At 46.1% G+C, this 19737-nt stretch overlaps 2 protein-coding genes across 4 annotated transcripts in view; one reads left to right on the top strand and one right to left on the bottom strand.

Moving 5' to 3' along the window:
* The window catches only part of SLC5A10 (solute carrier family 5 member 10), a 246853-nt gene that overhangs the window by 68563 nt on the left and 158553 nt on the right, over positions 1-19737 (bottom strand). The gene's annotated exons all lie outside the window — the stretch shown is intronic.
* SACK1G (scaffolding CK1 anchoring protein G) overlaps positions 16293-19737 on the top strand; it is a 93729-nt gene continuing 90284 nt past the window's right edge. For 2 of the 3 annotated variants that reach the window (XM_089656011.1, XM_089656009.1), the window contains exon 1: positions 16293-18018. In XM_089656011.1, coding sequence (XP_089512137.1) covers positions 17533-18018 — 486 coding nt within the window. In that variant the 5' untranslated portion in view covers positions 16293-17532. The remainder of the gene's footprint in view (positions 18019-19737) is intronic. The other variant, XM_089656010.1, reaches the window with a different exon arrangement.

The raw sequence follows: 19737 nt of genomic DNA, 5'->3' as shown, positions 1-19737 counted from the left end.
TGTATGATGCCCTTAGCCCTGAATGGGGGCCCATGAAAAGCATTGGCTTTGTCTTAATGATTGAAAATAACTTGGGACCTGTGGAGTGGCACTTCTGTATTTTATCCTGTATTCATATTTCCCCGAAGCTGTTCATACACGGAGCAAATTTCATCCTGTGGCCAAAATTCAAACCCTGGGTTGGCATGTCGACACCTTCCCGCCTGACAGCCTTCGATCCAAAAATCAAAGAAGCCAGTTTGAATATTGTTAGCCGAATAGCACCTGCATCCAATCAGATGCAGCCAATGTTTGGGTATTCTGACAGCCGCAGGTACCAGCTGTCAGGATGCTTTGAGTAATCCACCAATTGAAAAATATTGTGAATGCCCTCGCAAATCCTCAGTCATCCCCTAACGCACCTTCTGTGGCCCAACTGCAGCAAGGCTCAGTAAGTGAATAATTATATTTTATCTCAGACACTCAACAAGATCTGTTTGCATTGACTTTCTAACAATGACTTGCTATCATTATCGCATTGGAGTTATTTGGCAGCTTTCCTTATTGACTGTGCCGCAATCCTGACAGATAAGGCGAATGACTGAGAGGTATGGCAATGTGTTATTATCACCCCTACATATCTCTCTCATACTGCAGGAAGTTCAGGGCATCACCAGATTCCTCATCGCCACATGAGGAATGTTATAACACAGCGAGAGATTGCTGTAATCATGACCTGGATGATTTATAAGAAAGAGGAGTACTGTCATTAATGTGTATCTGAGGGTTCATTCACACCACACTATGCACGCAGAACGTGTGCGTTGGTGTACGTTGTCAGTGCGTGCTGCCTTGTTCTACATAATATTATGAACCCCTTCATAATGAAGGTAAAACAAAATCTTAACTGCTGAACATAATTATGCAACATGTCTTAGTAAATCTGTACATATTGCAACCACTTAGTAGACTCAGGTGAACTATACCTTGGTTTTCGTGACAAATTGGGCTTTCATTTGGTAGCAAATAGTAAATTTGACAACACTGGATATCTCCTTTTTTTAGAAAACAAATATAATTTTTTTAAATTTAGCAGTATATTTCGTGCTGTTACAATACCCTGCTACCAAACAGCAACCCAAAATAAATTCTCCTGCTGCTGACGATCAAAGCGATAACACCTACAGTATGTGTATGTTATGTGTTGTTTGCAGCAATACTACGGCCCAGAAATAACAGCGCGCATGTTGCTTTTTTTTTTTTTTTTAATAATTCTAAAGCATACTGAATCTAACACATATACTAAATTTAATTATTTTATTTATTATTTTATTTATTTTTTCCCATACTTTTTTGTTTACATGTTTCCCTTTTTTACAAAACAAATTGTACCTTATTCTCCATTCAAAACAACATAGGGGTTTGCTTTACAGTGACTGATCACTGTGATAGCCAGTCAGATGCTACCATAAGTGATATCAAGTGATCAGGAGCTGGGCCTCCCAGTTCCTGACTGTTGGCAGGAGACCCAGAGATGTCCCTGACAGCTCGGTCTCTGGGCTGTGACTGTGCTGTGCAGCACAAACTCAGAACAAGCACAGTGGAGCATATATGCAGCCCCACAGATAAAGACCCACTACCATGAGGCCACGTGTATGCGTACACTCGGCACTATTCCCCCAGACTGTCCAATCACTATTCTGCCAAAGTGTATGATCACTATACCCCCAGAGTGTATGATCACTATTCCCCCAAAGTGTATGATCACTATTCCCCCAGAGTGTATGATCACTATACCCCCAGAGTGTATGATCACTATACCCCCAGAGTGTATGATCACTATTCCCCCAGAGTGTATGATCACTATACCCCCAGAGTGTATGATCACTATACCCCCAGAGTGTATGATCATTATTTCCCCAGAGTGTATGATCACTATACCCCCAGAGTGTATGATTACTATTCCCCCAGAGTGTATGATCACTATTCCCCCAGAGTGTATGATTACTATTCCCCCAGAGTGTATGATCACTATTCCCCCAGAGTGTATGATCACTATACCCCCAGAGTGTATGATCACTATTCCCCCAGAGTGTATGATCACTATTCCCCCAGAGTGTATGATCACTATACCCCCAGAGTGTATGGTCACAATGTATTATGTTTATACTCATGTGTGTGGCCCGGGTCATTTAATAGTGATTACGTTATCTATTTTATTCATTTGAATAGAGGATCTGTTTGGCCTAATAGGTCTATTACCATTTTTGTGAAATATAATAAAGCTGTTGCTTTCATTTACACCGCTGGTCCTTTTTTAAACTTCTATCTTTTGGGGGAAATTCCTTAACACCCTAGTGTTTAATACTATGTTTCTGGTTTTGAGGACCCCACCATAAACTATTGGTGAGTCGTTGATGACCATAGCAATGCGCCTTTGGCCTCCCTAATTGGGGAGAGGTAACAATAATATAAAAATGTACAGATTTTATTAATCGATTATTGTATGATCACTATTCCCCTCAGAGTGTATGATCACTATTCCCCCAGAGTGTATGATCACTATTCCCCCAGAGTGTATGATCACTATGTTCTCAGACTCTCCAATCCCTATTCCCACAGACTCTCCAAACAATATATTCCCCGAATCTGATCATTGTCCCTCCAGACTGATCACTCTTCCTCCAGACTGTCTGATTACTATTCCCCAAGACTGTCCAATCACATTTCCCCAGACAGTCTGATCACTATCCTCCCAGACTGATCACTATTCCCCCGTACTGTCTGATCACTATTCCCCCAGACTGTCTGATCACTATTCCCCCAGAGTGTATGATCACTATTCCCCCAGAGTGTATGATCACTATTCCCCCAGACTGTCTGATTGCCATTCCCCAGACTGTCTGATCACTATTCCCCCAGAGTGTATGAACACTATTCCCCCAGACTGATTGCCATTCCCCCAGACTGTCTGATCGCCATTCCCCCAGACTGTCTGATCACCATTCCCCCAGACTGTTTGATCACTATTCCCCCAGAGTGTATGAACACTATTCCCCCAGACTGATCGCCATTCCCCCAGACTGTCTGATCGCCATTCCCCCAGACTGTCTGATCGCTATTCCCCAGACTGTCTGATCGCCATTCCCCCAGACTGTCTGATCGCCATTCCCCCAGACTGTCTGATCGCCATTCCCCCAGACTGTCTGATCGCCATTCCCCCAGACTGTCTGATCGCCATTCCCCCAGACTGTCTGAACACTATTCCCCCAGACTGTCTGATCACTATTCCCCCAGTCTGTCTGATCGCCATGTCCCCAGACTGTCTGATCGCCATTCCCCCAGACTGTCTGATCGCCATTCCCCCAGACTGTCCGATCACTATTCCCCAGACTGTCCGATCACTATTCTCCCAGACTGATCACTATTCCCCAGAATGTCTGATCGCCATTCCCCCAGACTGTCTGATCGCTATTCCCCAGACTGTCTGATCGCTATTCCCCAGACTGTCTGATCGCCATTCCCCCAGACTGTCTGATCGCCATTCCCCCAGACTGTCTGATCGCCATTCCCCCAGACTGTCTGATCGCCATTCCCCCAGACTGTCTGATCGCCATTCCCCCAGACTGTCTGATCGCCATTCCCCCAGACTGTCTGATCGCCATTCCCCTAGACTGTCTGATCGCCATTCCCCCAGACTGTCTGATCGCCATTCCCCCAGACTGTCTGATCGCTATTCCCCCAGACTGTCTGATCGCCATTCCCCCAGTCTGTCTGATCGCCATTCCCCCAGACTGTCTGATCGCCATTCCCCCAGACTGTCTGATCGCCATTCCCCCAGACTGTCTGATCACTATTCCCCAGACTGTCCGATCACTATTCTCCCAGACTGATCACTATTCCCCAGACTGTCCGATCACTATTCCCCAGACTGTCCGATCACTATTCCCCAGACTGTCCGATCACTATTCCCCAGACTGTCTGATCACTATTCCCCCAGACTGATCACTATTCTCCCAGACTGTCTGATCACTATTCTCCCAGACTGATCACCATTCTCCCAAACTGATCACTATTCCCCAGACTGTCCGATCACTATTCCCCCAGACTGATCACTATTCCCCAGACTGTCCGATCACTATTCCCCAGACTGTCTGATCACTATACCCCCAGACTGCCTGATCACTATTCCCCCAAACTGTCTGATCACTATTCCCCCAGAGTGTATGATCACTATTCCCCAAGACTGTCCAATCACATTTCCCCAGACAGTCTGATCACTATCCTCCCAGACTGATCACTATTCCCCCGTACTGTCTGATCACTATTCCCCCAGAGTGTATGATCACTATTCCCCCAGACTGATTGCCATTCCCCCAGACTGTCTGATCGCCATTCCCCCAGACTGTCTGATCACTATTCCCCCAGACTGTTTGATCACTATTCCCCCAGAGTGTATGAACACTATTCCCCCAGACTGTTTGATCACTATTCCCCCAGAGTGTATGAACACTATTCCCCCAGACTGATCGCCATTCCCCCAGACTGTCTGATCGCCATTCCCCCAGACTGTCTGATCGCCATTCCCCAGACTGTCTGATCGCCATTCCCCCAGACTGTCTGATCGCCATTCCCCCAGACTGTCTGATCGCCATTCCCCCAGACTGTCTGATCGCCATTCCCCCAGACTGTCTGATCGCCATTCCCCCAGACTGTCTGATCGCCATTCCCCCAGACTGTCTGATCGCCATTCCCCCAGACTGTCTGATCGCCATTCCCCCAGACTGTCTGAACACTATTCCCCCAGACTGTCTGATCACTATTCCCCCAGTCTGTCTGATCGCCATGTCCCCAGACTGTCTGATCGCCATTCCCCCAGACTGTCTGATCGCCATTCCCCCAGACTGTCTGATCACTATTCCCCAGACTGTCCGATCACTATTCTCCCAGACTGATCACTATTCCCCAGAATGTCTGATCGCCATTCCCCCAGACTGTCTGATCGCCATTCCCCCAGACTGTCTGATCGCCATTCCCCCAGACTGTCTGATCGCCATTCCCCCAGACTGTCTGATCGCCATTCCCCCAGACTGTCTGATCGCCATTCCCCCAGACTGTCTGATCGCCATTCCCCCAGACTGTCTGATCACTATTCCCCCAGACTGTCTGATCACTATTCCCCCAGTCTGTCTGATCGCCATTCCCCCAGACTGTCTGATCGCCATTCCCCCAGACTGTCTGATCGCCATTCCCCCAGACTGTCCGATCACTATTCCCCAGACTGTCCGATCACTATTCCCCAGAATGTCCGATCACTATTCCCCAGACTGTCTGATCACTATTCCCCCAGACTGATCACTATTCTTCCAGACTGTCTGATCACTATTCTCCCAGACTGATCACCATTCTCCCAAACTGATCACTATTCCCCAGACTGTCCGATCACTATTCCCCCAGACTGATCACTATTCCCCAGACTGTCCGATCACTATTCCCCAGACTGTCTGATCACTATACCCCCAGACTGCCTGATCACTATTCCCCCAAACTGTCTGATCACTATTCCCCCAGACTGTCCGATCACTGTTCCCCCAGACTGTCCGATCACTGTTCCCCCAGACTGTCTGATCACTGTTCCCCCAGAGTGTATGATCACTATTCCCCAGACTGTCTGATCGCTATACCCCCAGACTGCCTGATCACTATTCCCCCAAACTGTCTGATCACTATTCCCCCAGACTGTCCGATCACTGTTCCCCCAGACTGTCCGATCACTGTTCCCCCAGACTGTCCGATCACTGTTCCCCCAGACTGTCTGATCACTGTTCCCCCAGACTGTCTGATCATTGTTCCCCCAGACTGTCCGATCATTATTCCCCCAGACTGTCCGATCATTATTCTCCCAGACTGTCTAATCACTATTCCCCAAGACTGTCTGATCATTATTCCCCCAGATTGTCTGATCACTATTCCTCTATACTGTCTGATCATTATTTCCCTGTACTGCCTGATCACAATTCTCCCAGACTCCCAGTCCCATCACTATTAGACCAGGGGCCTCTAAACCTTCTAAAGAAAGGGACAGTTTACTGTCCTTCAGACTTTAGGATTGCCAGACTGTGGCCATTGGAAGTAGAAATTGCCCTGGCAATTGCATCTGGCAGTGCATCTTTGGCATTAGGGGAGGTTTTAGTGAGAGAAATAGTGCCGCATCGTTGGTGTCAGTGGGATGGATAGTGCCCCGTCATTGGTATCAGTGGAAGGAACAACGCCACATCATTGGTATTACTGGGAGGAATTGTGCTCCATTGGTGTCAGTGGAAGGAATGGTGCTCTATCATTGGTGTCAGTTGAAGGAATAGTGCCCCATCATTGGTGTCACTAGGAGGAATAGTGCCCCATCGTTGATGACAGTGGAAGGAATAGTGCCCCATCATTGGTGTCAATGTAAAAAATAATGCCTCATTATTGGTGTCAGTGGGAGGAATAACAACTCATTGTTGTGTCAGTGGAAAGAAAAGTGTTCCAAGGGCCAGATAAAGACAAGCAAATGGCTCCATCAGGCCCCTGAGCCACAGTTTGGAGGCCACTGCTCTAGACTGTCCCTTCACTATTTCTCCATGCTAGAAAGTGTGGGAAGGGAGGTGTGTCTATTTCTTTACACCATTTATTGGCCTACTTAAGTTGGACTAGCAGGTCTACATTTTAGCTCTGAGGTAGGGGGTTCATCTCCCGAAACGCGTTAGCCTATCCCTTATAAGGTGTTTGAATCCATTGGACTGTCCTTACGGATCACCTGTTCTGTTTTTATCCCTTTTGGTTTGTGAGTATGTATCTATAATTTTTCAATAAATATGTGGTGTACCACGTTAATGCACGAGGGGAGTGCGCCCTTGTTTGTTTTTGTTCACCATCACCTAGATTTCCCGATCTCTGAAGGGCTGCACCTCAACGTTTGGCATTCAGAATCTTCTTTAGTCTGCATGAAGATTTGAGCGCTGGTTTCGTTTTGTTCTTTTGGATGTATTTCTCCAAGCTGTTCAACTATGCCCAGCTACTCACTGCAGCTTGTGCAGAGGTATGATTGGCCGAAGTTTGAACTGGCCATTCAGTAGACATTGATCCACCAGAAGAACATCCAGGGACTTTGGCTCCGACCTCCATGTTCAAAGTCCTGGATAGAAAATCAGAGCTGCCCTATAAATCGCTAAATAGCACCAGTCTTCCCACTGCTGCAGCAGCATGTTGACCCAGTACCCTGCAATCAAAGGCCCTAACCACCGCAAAGGTAAGAATGGAGAACACGTGGCCTAACATTTTTCTGCGTCTTTAGCATTCACCGTCTTTAACATTCATTGAAAATGACTTTGAACTACGATTGTAAGTGCTGCAGGGATTGACGGCTTATCTGATTAGACTGACAAGAAATATGACTTCATCCTGGAGCAGAAAATGACCTGTGTCTGGGTGGACTGGTTAGAACCAGGTTATAATCTCAAGGCCATGGACTCCATAACAAGAGAATAATTGAAATTCAGCCGAAGGGAAGCCAGAGGGATGTTCAGAAAAAAACAAACTTTTCAGTCTATTGCTCACAACTGTTCTAATTTCTTCTTATATGTTCCACAATAGTCTGATGTATAGAGCTCTATATACAAATGCACTAATCACTCATCCAATGTTTTTAATGGATCTGCTGCTTCACTACACCTGATCTTAGCCAAAAGGCAGAGAAGAGATATTCATCTGCTACTTTAAAGTGCATATCTAGATAAATGTCAAGTGTGGCGTAAAGATCGGATATTGCTTTGTGTGTACATTCATGAAATGCTCATTGATCTTCTCCTCTTATCTCTTCTAGGGTTCACCAGCTGATTCTGCCAGTTTTTTCCATTACGTGTGATTTCCTGCAGAGGGCAGACAACACTCTAAGACCACTTCTAAATTAGAACAGCGTTGTCAGTCCTCGCCACTGCACCTCTCCAAGATGACGTGGCCATGTAGAAATGTAGTCCAGCACAGAAAGAATCAGTAATTATTCAACAGTGGCTTTTATAAATATGAGCACCGCATCTCTGAAGAGTAGTTAATGAATAAATGACACAAGAAAACTTTTTGGGACTTTTCATGTGCTACATAATGTGGTTGTAAACCTCAGAGAAGAAATATGAACAAAGCATATCCCTCTATAGTGTGTACTTGTCTCAATCCAGAACACTTAGGGGTTTATTTACTAAAGCTGGAGAGTCCAAAATCAGACTCCCTTCTGCATAGAAACCAATCAGCTTCTAACCTCAGCTTGTTCAATGAAGCTTTGGCAATGAAACCTGGAAGCTGATTGGTTCCTATGCAAAAGTGAGTCTGATTTTGCACTCTCCAGCTTTAGTAAATAAACCCCTTAGTGTCATTTCTGTCTGCTTCCTCCTCTATCATCATGAGTCACTTCTGACATGTTTTCCTGACACCAAGAGAAAAAAGGTGACAGGGGAAAGATCAACAGGACACAGCTTCTGATTAACAGCCTCACCTCTGTCCCTGTGTGCTTTGTGAAGGTTGTGTGTCCCTTCCCTCCAATCAGCTCTCACTGAACTCTGCAGAGCGTAACGTCAGCACCCCACCCCCTGCTTTCTGAATGCTCAGACAAGCTGTATAAATTCTGGACTTTGAATGGATGTGGAGAAGACAAAACTGCAGATAAACAGGCACAACTTATGTAGGAAGATTTGTTTAATCTCCGTGTATCACCTGAGGCCAGTCACTTCACTGGGTATATGGAAGGGTTTACCACCACTTTAAAATATCAGATTATAAATTGTATATAGGATATATTCATATCATTCATATTATATATATTGTATAGTAGATATTCATATAATTTATTCTGCCTTCTTCCTGATGAAGCTAGTTAATATGCCAGTGAAACGCGTCGAAGAATAAGTGTGCTCACCACTTTAATAAGGACCATAGAATATACAGTACATGAATAGTAAGTTTGTTAGTATTTTAACTATGTCATATCATATATGTTCTATGTATATAGTTGAGGTACAGGGGCGGACTGACCATTTGGAAACTTGGGCACTGCCCGAGGTCAGTAGGGGGCCCCATGAGATGCCCCTGGTACCTTTTTCATAGGCTTTTTGAGTTTGGGCAAGGACACAGGGGCCCCATGATCTCCTATTGCCCGGGGGCCCCATGAGTTGTCAGTCCGCTCCTGTTGAGGTATACTGACTGTTGGCTGGAATCCATTGAACACACTTCATCAGCACTCCACATGTGACTTATGTTGAAATGTTTTATGTTTTTTTTTTAACAATAAGTGATAGGAATGTCTCCTATATATAATCTCCTCTTATTTTAACCACTTCCCGTGTGGCCCATGTATATAAACAGCCGGACGGGAGCAGTGCATGGGCGGGTGGCCGTTTAAAAATGTCCTCCCCGCTTCCCTGCTGGTGCGCGCTCCCTGGGACCTCTGTGTGACCCGGTGCCTGCTGTCGGGACCTCTGTGTGAGGTCCCAATCATGTGATCACTGATTGGCCAATCAGTGATCACATGAATAGTAGTAAGCACGATGTCACTTCTGACATCATTGCTTACTATGTGTGAAATCTGTGAATGATCACAGAGATCACATGGTACAAGGCTATTCACAACAGCCTTGCACCATGTGACAAGCTGTGACCAATCACAGCTCTCACAGTATTTCTCAATGGCTGCAAGAATGCAGCCAGAGAGAAGGAAAAATGATTGCTTTTACAGCCTTTATGGGTGTAAAAGCAATCAGTGTATAAAAAAAAAATCTTCATCACCCCCCACAAGTAGTACAGTGTCACTATGGTGACACTGTACTGCTAGGGTGACAGTATGTTAAAAAAAAACATAAATAATGTAAAAAAATAAAATAAAAATGTAAAAAACTTTTTTTAAAATTATAATTTTTGGTTATAAACTAATTTGCGTTTTTGTTTTTTTACTAAAAAGATAACTGGATAAATATTGGCCAAGATTTATGAAGAAAGATTAATTATTTGCGAAATTTTATAAGAAAAACACTTTTCTCCCCCAAATTTTTGGACTTTTTCATTTATATAGCAAAAAAAAAAAAATCACAGTGGTGAATAAATACCGCCAAAATAAAGTTTTATCTGTCTCAAAAAATGCTAAAAAATTCATATGAGTACAGTGTTGCATGACTGCGCAATTGTCATTCAAAGTGTGATAGCACTGAAAGCTGAAAATTGGCCTGGACAGGAAGGGGGTTAAAGTGTCCGGACTTGAAGTGGTTAAGTAGCACCTGAAAAGTCCCAAAATGTTTTCTAGTTTCATTTATTCATCTGCTAGTCTCCAGGGATGTGCTGCATATACTTATGAAAGCTGCCTTGAATAATTGTTATTTCCTTCCATGTAGGACTGCATTTCCACATGGCCATGTCATCTTGAACAGATGCAGTAGGGAGGGCTGACAACGCTGTTAACAGCGGTCTTACAGCGTCGTCAGCCTTCTGCAGGAAACCACATGTATTGGAAATAACTGTCAGGATCAACAAGTGAAACCTATAAAAGGTTTTCAGTAGCACCTGAAAAGTCCCAAAAAGTTTTTTTGTTTAATTTTTCTTCAACATGAAAGAAAGGTGCCCCCTACCTTGAGATATGGAGTTTATTTACTTATACTGCATGGTACAAAATCTGATGCAGCTCTACATAGAAACCAATCAGCTTCCAGGCAGGGGCAGACTGACAACTCACGGGGCCCCTGGGCAATAGGGGATCATGGGGCCCCTGTGTCCTTGCCCAAACTCAAAAAAGCCTATGAAAAAGGTACCGGGGGCATCTCATGAGGCCCCCTACCGACCCCGGGCCCTCAGGTTTCCAAATGGTGAGTCCGCCCCTGCTTCCAGGTTTTATTGTCAAAGTTTAACTGAACAAGCTGAGGTTAGAAGCTGATTGGCCGCACAGTTTGGGGCAGTGGGTTGTGTCGCACTGCGCTATGCTGATAAAAAGTAATGCATACAGTACTTTTTTCTGAACACTACAGCAGTGCAGTGGTGTGATCCGGCACACAGGAGAGTCATTTTGCATTGTCCATGTGGTGGGACTGTGATGGAATAGCCATCCAACGCAGTCCCACTACATGTGGTGTGAAGCAGCTCTGAGGTGCATTGCTTTTGCGGCAGCCCATTCAAATGAATAGACTGTCAACGTACCAAAATATCCAAAAACACAGATATGCACCATTTTTGGCAACGCAATGCAGTAGTGCACTACCTTGTGATCTGGTGCACTGCAATGCATATGGTCTGGAGATGCGTTGCCCTAACGTGCGTTTTTGCACTGGAAAGGTGTGAATAAGCCCTCCTTTATTCTCGCAGTCTGCTAATGTGCAGCGTAAGCGGCTTGTACTGCACTAGCCCAGACATGAAGGGTGTCTCGCCGCAAAAATACTTCCCCACTGACACATCCATCAGTCAGTGTCCCATCTGCTGGCTCAGTGTGAAATCAGTGACTTCTCTCATCCACGGGGCATCCATGCAATTCAGAAGAAATCTTTTGTTGTGACAGAGCAAAGCAGGGCAAAGGCAGCCAATTATTATGTTTTTATTATCCCCCTTGCTGTAACAATGGCTCAGCACCAAACGTCACTGTTTTTTTTTTCTGCACGTACCGCAAAAGGAGCTCTAAATTCTGACATTTCATTTGCTAAGGCACTGAGTGTCATAAAAAAATGTCATGGCGTGTTTTAATCATTAAGCACTGCTGTCCCCCTTTTTTTAATCACTTTTGCATCTTAGTGCTGCTGATCTCCTGCAGCCTCTTTCAACCACTTCTGGACTACATGCACTTGCTCCAGGGTCAGCGGCACATTAGTATTTGGCACCGCTTCCTGATGACCATATCTGAGCAATGTGTGGCATGCTAACACCCCTGTCCTCTGCCTTTGCAGCTTAAAGGGGAACTTCACCTGAAAAGAGAAGTACAGCTGATCCTCTTTCCCCCTCTTTCTGTACTGGAAGTTTTTTCTTTTTTTCTGGGAGCAGGTACTAATTTCTGACAGTTACCCACTCCCACCCCCACCCCTTGCTGGTATTGCCTGGGACACGTCACATGATACCGCAGGACCATTCAGACAGTGCAGTGCATCTTGCACATGTGCCATGGGAATCCAGCTTTGAAACACCAGGAAGTGACAGCCAGCTTCCTATAAGCAAGATGGCGGCGCCAAGGACCTAAAGACTGGCGAAGAACCAGGCCAGGTGATGACTGCGCTGGAACCCTCTACTTTTAAGTGTCTATAAATTAAAAGTCACCAGTTACAGTATTTGCAGCTGCTGATTTTAAATTTTTTTCACCAGAGCTCCTCTTTGAGGGGGAAAAAACGTGGAGTGTTTTTAGCCCCCCCCCAACCACAAATCTAAAGGAGCCCTTAAAGTGTTACTAAACCTAGGACCCTGCATTCACTATACCTGGTCTCCCCAGGCCCTGCATTCGCTATATCTGGTCTCCCCGGACCCTGCATTCACTATATCCACTCTCCCCGGACCCTGCATTCACTATATCTGGTCTCCCCAGACCCTGGATTCACTATATCTGGTCTTCCTGGACCCTGCATTCACTATATCTGGTCTCCCCGGACCCTGCATTCACTATATCTGGTCTCCCCAGACCCTGGATTCACTATATCTGGTCTCCCCAGGCCCTGCATTCGCTATATCTGGTCTCCCCAGACCCTGCATTCACTATATCCGCTCTCCCCGGACCCTGCATTCACTATATCTGGTCTCCCCAGGCCCTGCATTCACTATATCTGGTCTCCCCAGACCCTGGATTCACTATATCTGGTCTCCCCAGGCCCTGCATTCGCTATATCTGGTCTCCCCGGACCCTGCATTCACTATACCTGGTCTCCCCGGACCCTGCATTCACTATATCTGGTCTCCCCAGACCCTGCATTCACTATATCTGATCTCTCTGGACCCTGCATTCACTATATCTGATCTCTCTGGACCCTGCATTCACTATATCTGGTCTCCCCAGACCCTGGATTCACTATATCTGGTCTCCCTGGACCCTGCATTCACTATATCTGGTCTCCCCGGACCCTGCATTCACTATATCTGGTCTCCCCAGACCTTGGATTCACTATATCTGGTCTCCCCAGGCCCTGCATTCGCTATATCTGGTCTCCCCGGACCCTGCATTCACTATATCTGGTCTCCCCGGACCCTGCATTCACTATATCCGCTCTCCCCAGACCCTGCATTCACTATATCCGCTCTCCCCGGACCCTGCATTCACTATATCTGGTCTCCCCAGACCCTGGATTCACTATATCTGGTCTCCCCAGGCCCTGCATTCGCTATATCTGGTCTCCTCGGACCCTGCATTCACTATATCTGTTTTCCCAGGACCCTGCATTCACTATATCTGGTCTCCCCAGACCCTGGATTCACTATATCTGGTCTCCCCAGGCCCTGCATTCGCTATATCTGGTCTCCCCGGACCCTGCATTCACTATACCTGGTCTCCCCGGACCCTGCATTCACTATATCTGGTCTCCCCAGACCCTGCATTCACTATATCTGATCTCTCTGGACCCTGCATTCACTATATCTGGTCTCCCCAGACCCTGCATTCACTATATCTGGTCTCCCAGGACCCTGCATTCACTATATCCAGTCTCTCCGGACCCTGCATTCACTATATCTAGTCTCCCAGGACCCTGCATTCACTATATCTGCTCTCCCAGGACCCTGCATTCACTATATCTGGTCTCCCACAGTACACACAACATGAAAATGCAATTATTTTAGTAAATATAAACTGCTAAATACCTTTTCTCATCATATATAGCAGTCTAGTGACTTCAATCAGTGTCCAGCAAAGCACTGGTTAAAGCTTGTAGGAGGAGTTTTCTCTAGGAGGATGCAGAACCCCTGACCACTGTCTGGAGAGTGCTGATTGGCCCTGTGCTGATCACATGCACTCTCCCAGGGAAAAAAAAAACCTCTCTAGCAATATACACCAAATTGAGCACGTACAGTATCTCCACACAATATGTCCTATCAGGAGACAAGAGGGGGACACTGGAAGAAGGGGAGAATCAGAGAAGACAGGATCAAACAGCATTTTTACACAATGCAGGGGATTAACCCCTTAGGTTCCACAGTCAGTATCACAAGCATGCTTTACTGCATATACAGACTAATTGTACTGTTGTGGGTTTAGTAACACTTAAAAAACCTGGTGCACAGCACTGCAACCACCTGAATTACATGTGGCTGTGTAGTGGTCCCAGGGTCACGCTTCGTGGTGGTATCACCTCCCGAATACAGCAAGTTGTATAATTATCAGTGCAATCACAACCATGTGTTCTGACATGCCTCCTTGCACTGGAAAGGTGTGAATAAGCCCTAATTTATTCTTGTAGCCTGCTAATGTACATCAGCTGGGCAGTTGGGTGGGGGTGTAAAATTGTGGCTCATCTGCCTATTTGTATGCTCCCCCCTTGTAAACAAGGCTGCATTCACACTGGCACGTCTCCTAAATAAAATTGTGGGTTTTGCCATGCGTCTCAGAAAAACGCTGCAAACATGCTGCAATCGCGGGTCGCGCTTGCAGTGCACTTAATTGATAATGGCACCCCAAGCGCGGGTAGCAGACACTTATTTTGCTGCATGATTGTTGCTTGACACAATACGCACTGAAAAAAACGCCTGATGTTCCACGACTAAAAAAGTTCTGGAGCTACAGTACTTTGGGGCGCTTGTCATGTGTAGGGCAGTCCATTCAAGTGAATGGGATGCCCTAGGCGCAGCGTGCGTTAATGACATGCAAAAAAACGGAAGTGGGAACATGTGTTCTCACTACGCTCAGGTGTGAATGAGGCCAAAGGCCTTGTGCACATGGGCATATAAATGTATGCTCCAAATATGCTGCCAGAAGGCTGGAAGTTGGCAGAAAAATGCCTCTAATCTTGTGTATTTATAAGTGTATGAGCACTACCTCATTCTATTGGTTGGAATGTTAATGTGGTAATAAACCCAAAACCAATAATGTCATATATTGTATCTTCCCAGTCAGTAGATGTGGTGGCTGCATTAGTTTTTTTCCCTATAGTTTCACCTGGTGATCTGGCCAGTAACACACCTCCAGTAGTAGGGTTCACATTATATGGAGAACTCCCGCGGCGCTTTACCGCTGTGACAGCTCATCGTTGCCGACTGTGGTAGGGGTCAGTGTGATGCGTGATTCAGAGTACCGCAACATCCCTTCTTTTTTTTGATTTGTAAGAACTTTTTTGTACAAAACGTACACTTCATTACTGCGATGTCGTGAGTTATACTGTGCTGCACTGCCTGACATTGCGGTGCGATTCGAGACGGTGCGCTGCAATAAAATGCAGTATGTCTGCTGTCCTTTTATGATGTGCCCTCTGTTCTTTCTCCATTCAGTATATTTGGATTCCCCCGGTCTTTTGAGGGCAGCAAGGTGTGCATATTCCAGGACATTCATGATGTGGTTCTAGCCAGGGGCGGACTGACCATTTGGAAACTCGGGCACTGCCCGAGGGCCCGGGGTCAGTAGGAGGCCCCATGAGATGCCCCTGGTACCTTTTCATAGGCTTTTTTGAGTTTGGGCAAGGACACAGGGGCCCCATGATCCCCTATTGCCTGGGGGCCCCATGAGTTGTCAGTCCGCCCCTGGTTCTAGCCTACATTGAGTGCATCCCCAAGCGCAGGAGCATTTGTGTTTGCTGATAATGAAAAAAGGCCAGACGCCGCTAACAACAGAAATTCAGACATGCTGCGTTTTACGCCGCACATCTCAGTGCATCGCTGCGTTTTTTTCTGTATCCGCGCTCAGAGTCTGCGTCAATCTATAGTCAAACCCTTGCATGCCCGGCTCACTTTTAAAAATGCGCTCCACTGACGGGCCACTGTTAACCCCCCCATGTTTTATTTTCTGTGTCTGATTTCCCCTAAAAGATTAATACATTTAAAAAGCAAAAAAAAGCAAAGGATCTTTGGATGAAACTGGAAATAAAAGTTCCAGGCAAAGCAATTCCACTTTTAGACGGAGTTCTCACGTTTTAGGGACAATTTCTCCCAGAAAACAAAACAAAGACCCCAAATGTTTTGCAGCCCAGGATCCATCCGGGTACTTCAGATCCGAGGCTCCGCCTGTGTTTGGACCCGGAGGGATCCGGCGGAGTTTTGGGAAGACTCGGCGTCACGTGAATCAGGGTGTGCGAAGCCTTGAATGAGCGAACGGGGGAGGGCGTGGCCGGGAACCGGCTCACGTGACCTCGCCTGCTGCTGCGGCTACCTGCGAGAGCCGAAGGGGGCAGATCAGTTCGGGAGCCGCGATCGAGCAGCAGGGAGAATCCGGGACTGAGACCGGCTGCGGGACAGCAGGGGGGGCCCCGGGACTGGAACCTGCTGCCATTCATCAGGGGGGCCACTCCGTGCACTATGGACTATTGTGTGCCCCGGGACTGGAGTGCTGAGCAATGACACACGGCTAACAAAAGTTCACTTCGGGAAGATCTCATCTCAGGACTTTCTACCAGCTGGATCTGATCCCTGGGGATCCACAGCAGGATCAGATCACTGGCTCTGCTCACCAGGATCCACTCAGGAATCTGATTCCCCCCCCCCCCACAGGATCCATTATAGGATCTGAACACCCCCCCAGGATCCACTCAGGAATCTGATTGCCCCCCCCCCAGGATCCACTATAGGATCCACTCAGGAAACTGATCCACCAAGGAATAAGCTCATACCAGGATCCACTGCAACCAGATCAACTGCCACTTCGGTAACAGGGTGAGCCTAACTAATACCTACTGAAAGATCCACTTAAGCAGGAGTACCTTGTATAGACATAATTCTGGATCTAACTCAGCAGGATCCACTGATGTAGGGATCAGGAACCTTGGAAGGAGGATCGTGTACCAGGAACCTAAGTAGTGGCCTGTATCAGGTCCACTTTTGGATCTGTTTTCCTGGAACCTAAGTAGAAGACTATCGGGTCCACTTCTGGTTTGTTGTAGACTTTTTCAGGTCCATTTCTGGTTCGATCTGCCAGGAACCAAAGCAGTGGGTTCTATCAGGTCCACTTCTGGTGAGTTCTACCTGGAACCTAAGTAGAAGACGCTATTGAGTCCATTTTTGGTCTTTTGTAGACTTTATCAGGACCACTTCTGGTTTGATCTACCAGAAACCTAAGTAGTGGGTTTTATCAGGTCCACTTCTGGTCAGTTCTACCAGGAACTCAAGTAGAAGACTCTATTCAGTCCATTTCTGGATCTGTTCTCCTGGAACCTAAGTAGAAGACTATCAGGTCCACTTCTGGTCTGTTGTAGAATCCATTAAGTCCACTTCTTGTCAGTTCAACGAGAAACTTAAGTAGAAGACTCCTCTATCAGGTTCACTTCTGGATCCGTTCCAGTAGGACCAGGTTCTCATCTAGTAAGGTCCACTACAATAAGTCATATTCTCAAGGTGCTCAGAGACTCAGAGGATTCTCTAGAGCAGTGACATTCTCTAGCCATGGCTCTCTCCCAGCTCCAGTGTTTGGACAACAACCATGTCAACTGGAGGTCCAGTGAAACCAAACCAGAGTTCTTCTACAGCGAGGAGCAGCGGCTAGCCCTGGAGGCTCTGATGTCCTCCGGAGAGGAAACTTATCATGAAGTAGTAAAAAAGGAGAACATCAGGGATTTCCTGTCTGAGTTGGAACTGGCTAAGCTTGCCAGCAAAGTAGAGGCATTTGACCCTGACTCAAGCCATCCAAAGAAGAATGGAGACAAACCTGAACCAGAGGTAGAAGGGGAGCCCCAACAAGACGATGCAGAACACTCGTTGGAATACTGGCCGGATAAGTCGGACTGCTCCATCCCAGAGCTGGACTTGGGATGGCCGGATACCGTGGCCTACAGAGGGGTAACCCGGGCCACTGTGTACATGCAGCCTCCAATTGATGGACAGCCTCACATTAAGGAGGTGGTCAGGAAGATGATCACTCAGGCTCAGAGGGTAAGTTACTGGTAATTCGATTTTGAAATCAATCTACTGGTATAAGGTTACTTATGACACGCCAGCTGTTAAAGTGCAGGTCCCACAAAGCAGAGCCAATATGGAACCCTGGGATTTGTAGTTCTGCAATAGCTGGCATGAGTCCATATGTCACTGAAAAATCTTAAGGCCCCAGAAGGGTTTATTTCTTGTGTTTTTATTGGAGAGGCGAGTTCCACCACCCATACTGGAACATTCACATTGACCCCTGCCCCAGAGGAGCTCACAACAGCAATTCCAACCTAGGTTCCTCCAGTAGTTGCTAGTGTTTTTTGATATGTGGATTCTGATTGATCTCCCATTTGAACATGCCTACTTATTTCCAGGGACTGTGAAACTTGGCAGAGTCAGGGCATGACACCAGTGAACTGTTTAGATATCTGAAAGGGGTACATTTTGACCACTTCTGCAAGGGGGTGGGGAGGTGTGCTTTCTACTGGCCTCAAATGAAGGGTCATTTTACTCGATGACCCCCATTGAAACGGTATTATTTCAAGACCTGAAATTCTTTCAATGGTTCCTCTGGGGTTAAAAGGTTGAGAAAGGCTGGCATGCACTCTAATATCCCTTAACCAGAAGCTAATTCATCTTCAAAAATATAATGGGTTGACTGAGGAAATCCACACTTCCAGGGGAATAACAAATTCCATTGTGGGTAATGTCCTCAGTCAACTTAGAAGACACTGCTGGAACATAAACCATGCCGTGATCTTCCTGCCTTTTTATTCTGTAAGACGTTTGTCAATATTCCATACCAACTAACCGTAACTGACTTCAATAAACTGGATTAATTTCATTCATTTAATCGGTTAATGTGCTTTGCTCCTCATTTCACTTTGTTATACACTACTGAATGCACCTGTTTTATGATCACGAGTTCCTAATATTCCGAGAGTCCATACAGGTACACATACCTGTAACCATTTACACCTACCTGTACAGAAAGCCATGTATTGGAGATTATAGGCTCAATTCACAAAGATAACACACGAGGATACAGATCCATATGTTAAACAATGACAGTTATCAGTCCAGGGAGATTTGAAAATGATAGTAACATGGATACGTTGGAGATCCTTCTCTTTGTGTTGAAGCTTTGTGAATTGAGCCTGATGTATGAATATATACAGTTCAGAGTTTTTAGGGAAAAGGAAGTTCAGCTGTGTGGTGGAAAATATTGTCCCTCCATTATTCCAGCTTCATTTTGTACTCCCTACTGATGTCCCTGAGACCGTCTGCATATGCTATGGATGTCTGAGGGCAGAAGGCCTACAAACCCTTGGACATGTTGCTACTTGTAGTTCCACGTCTGCTGGAGGCTCCCAGCTTGAGCATATTTTTCCTTATGCAAACACAATTCTAAATAACCCGGGTGAAACTCTATATATCGTGGAACAGATCTATGTCTGTGACACAATTTTATCACCTCCTAACTCCAATCTGCCATGTGTAAAGCCAGATCACTGTGTTGTACAATGGACTACAATGTCAAAATCGTGGTTACATAAAGTGAGACTCCGGACAGAACTGTGTGGGGTTTTGTTTGTTTGATTTTTATCTGGATTGGTAAGAGAAGCTCTTTTAAAGCATTATTAAAGGCAAAAGTTTTTGGCAGCTTTAGGGATTGTTCACACTTGACTTATTTCTAACTCTTGCCAAACGCCCCTATAGTGTTTGACA

The sequence above is a fragment of the Staurois parvus genome, unplaced genomic scaffold (assembly GCF_062004578.1).
Source record: "Staurois parvus isolate SC_StPar_1 unplaced genomic scaffold, SC_StPar_1.0 ptg000882l, whole genome shotgun sequence".
In the NCBI taxonomy this organism is placed as follows: Eukaryota; Metazoa; Chordata; class Amphibia; order Anura; family Ranidae; genus Staurois; species Staurois parvus.
Note: the sequence above shows the minus strand (reverse complement) of the source record. Positions and strands in the feature narration are given on the sequence as shown.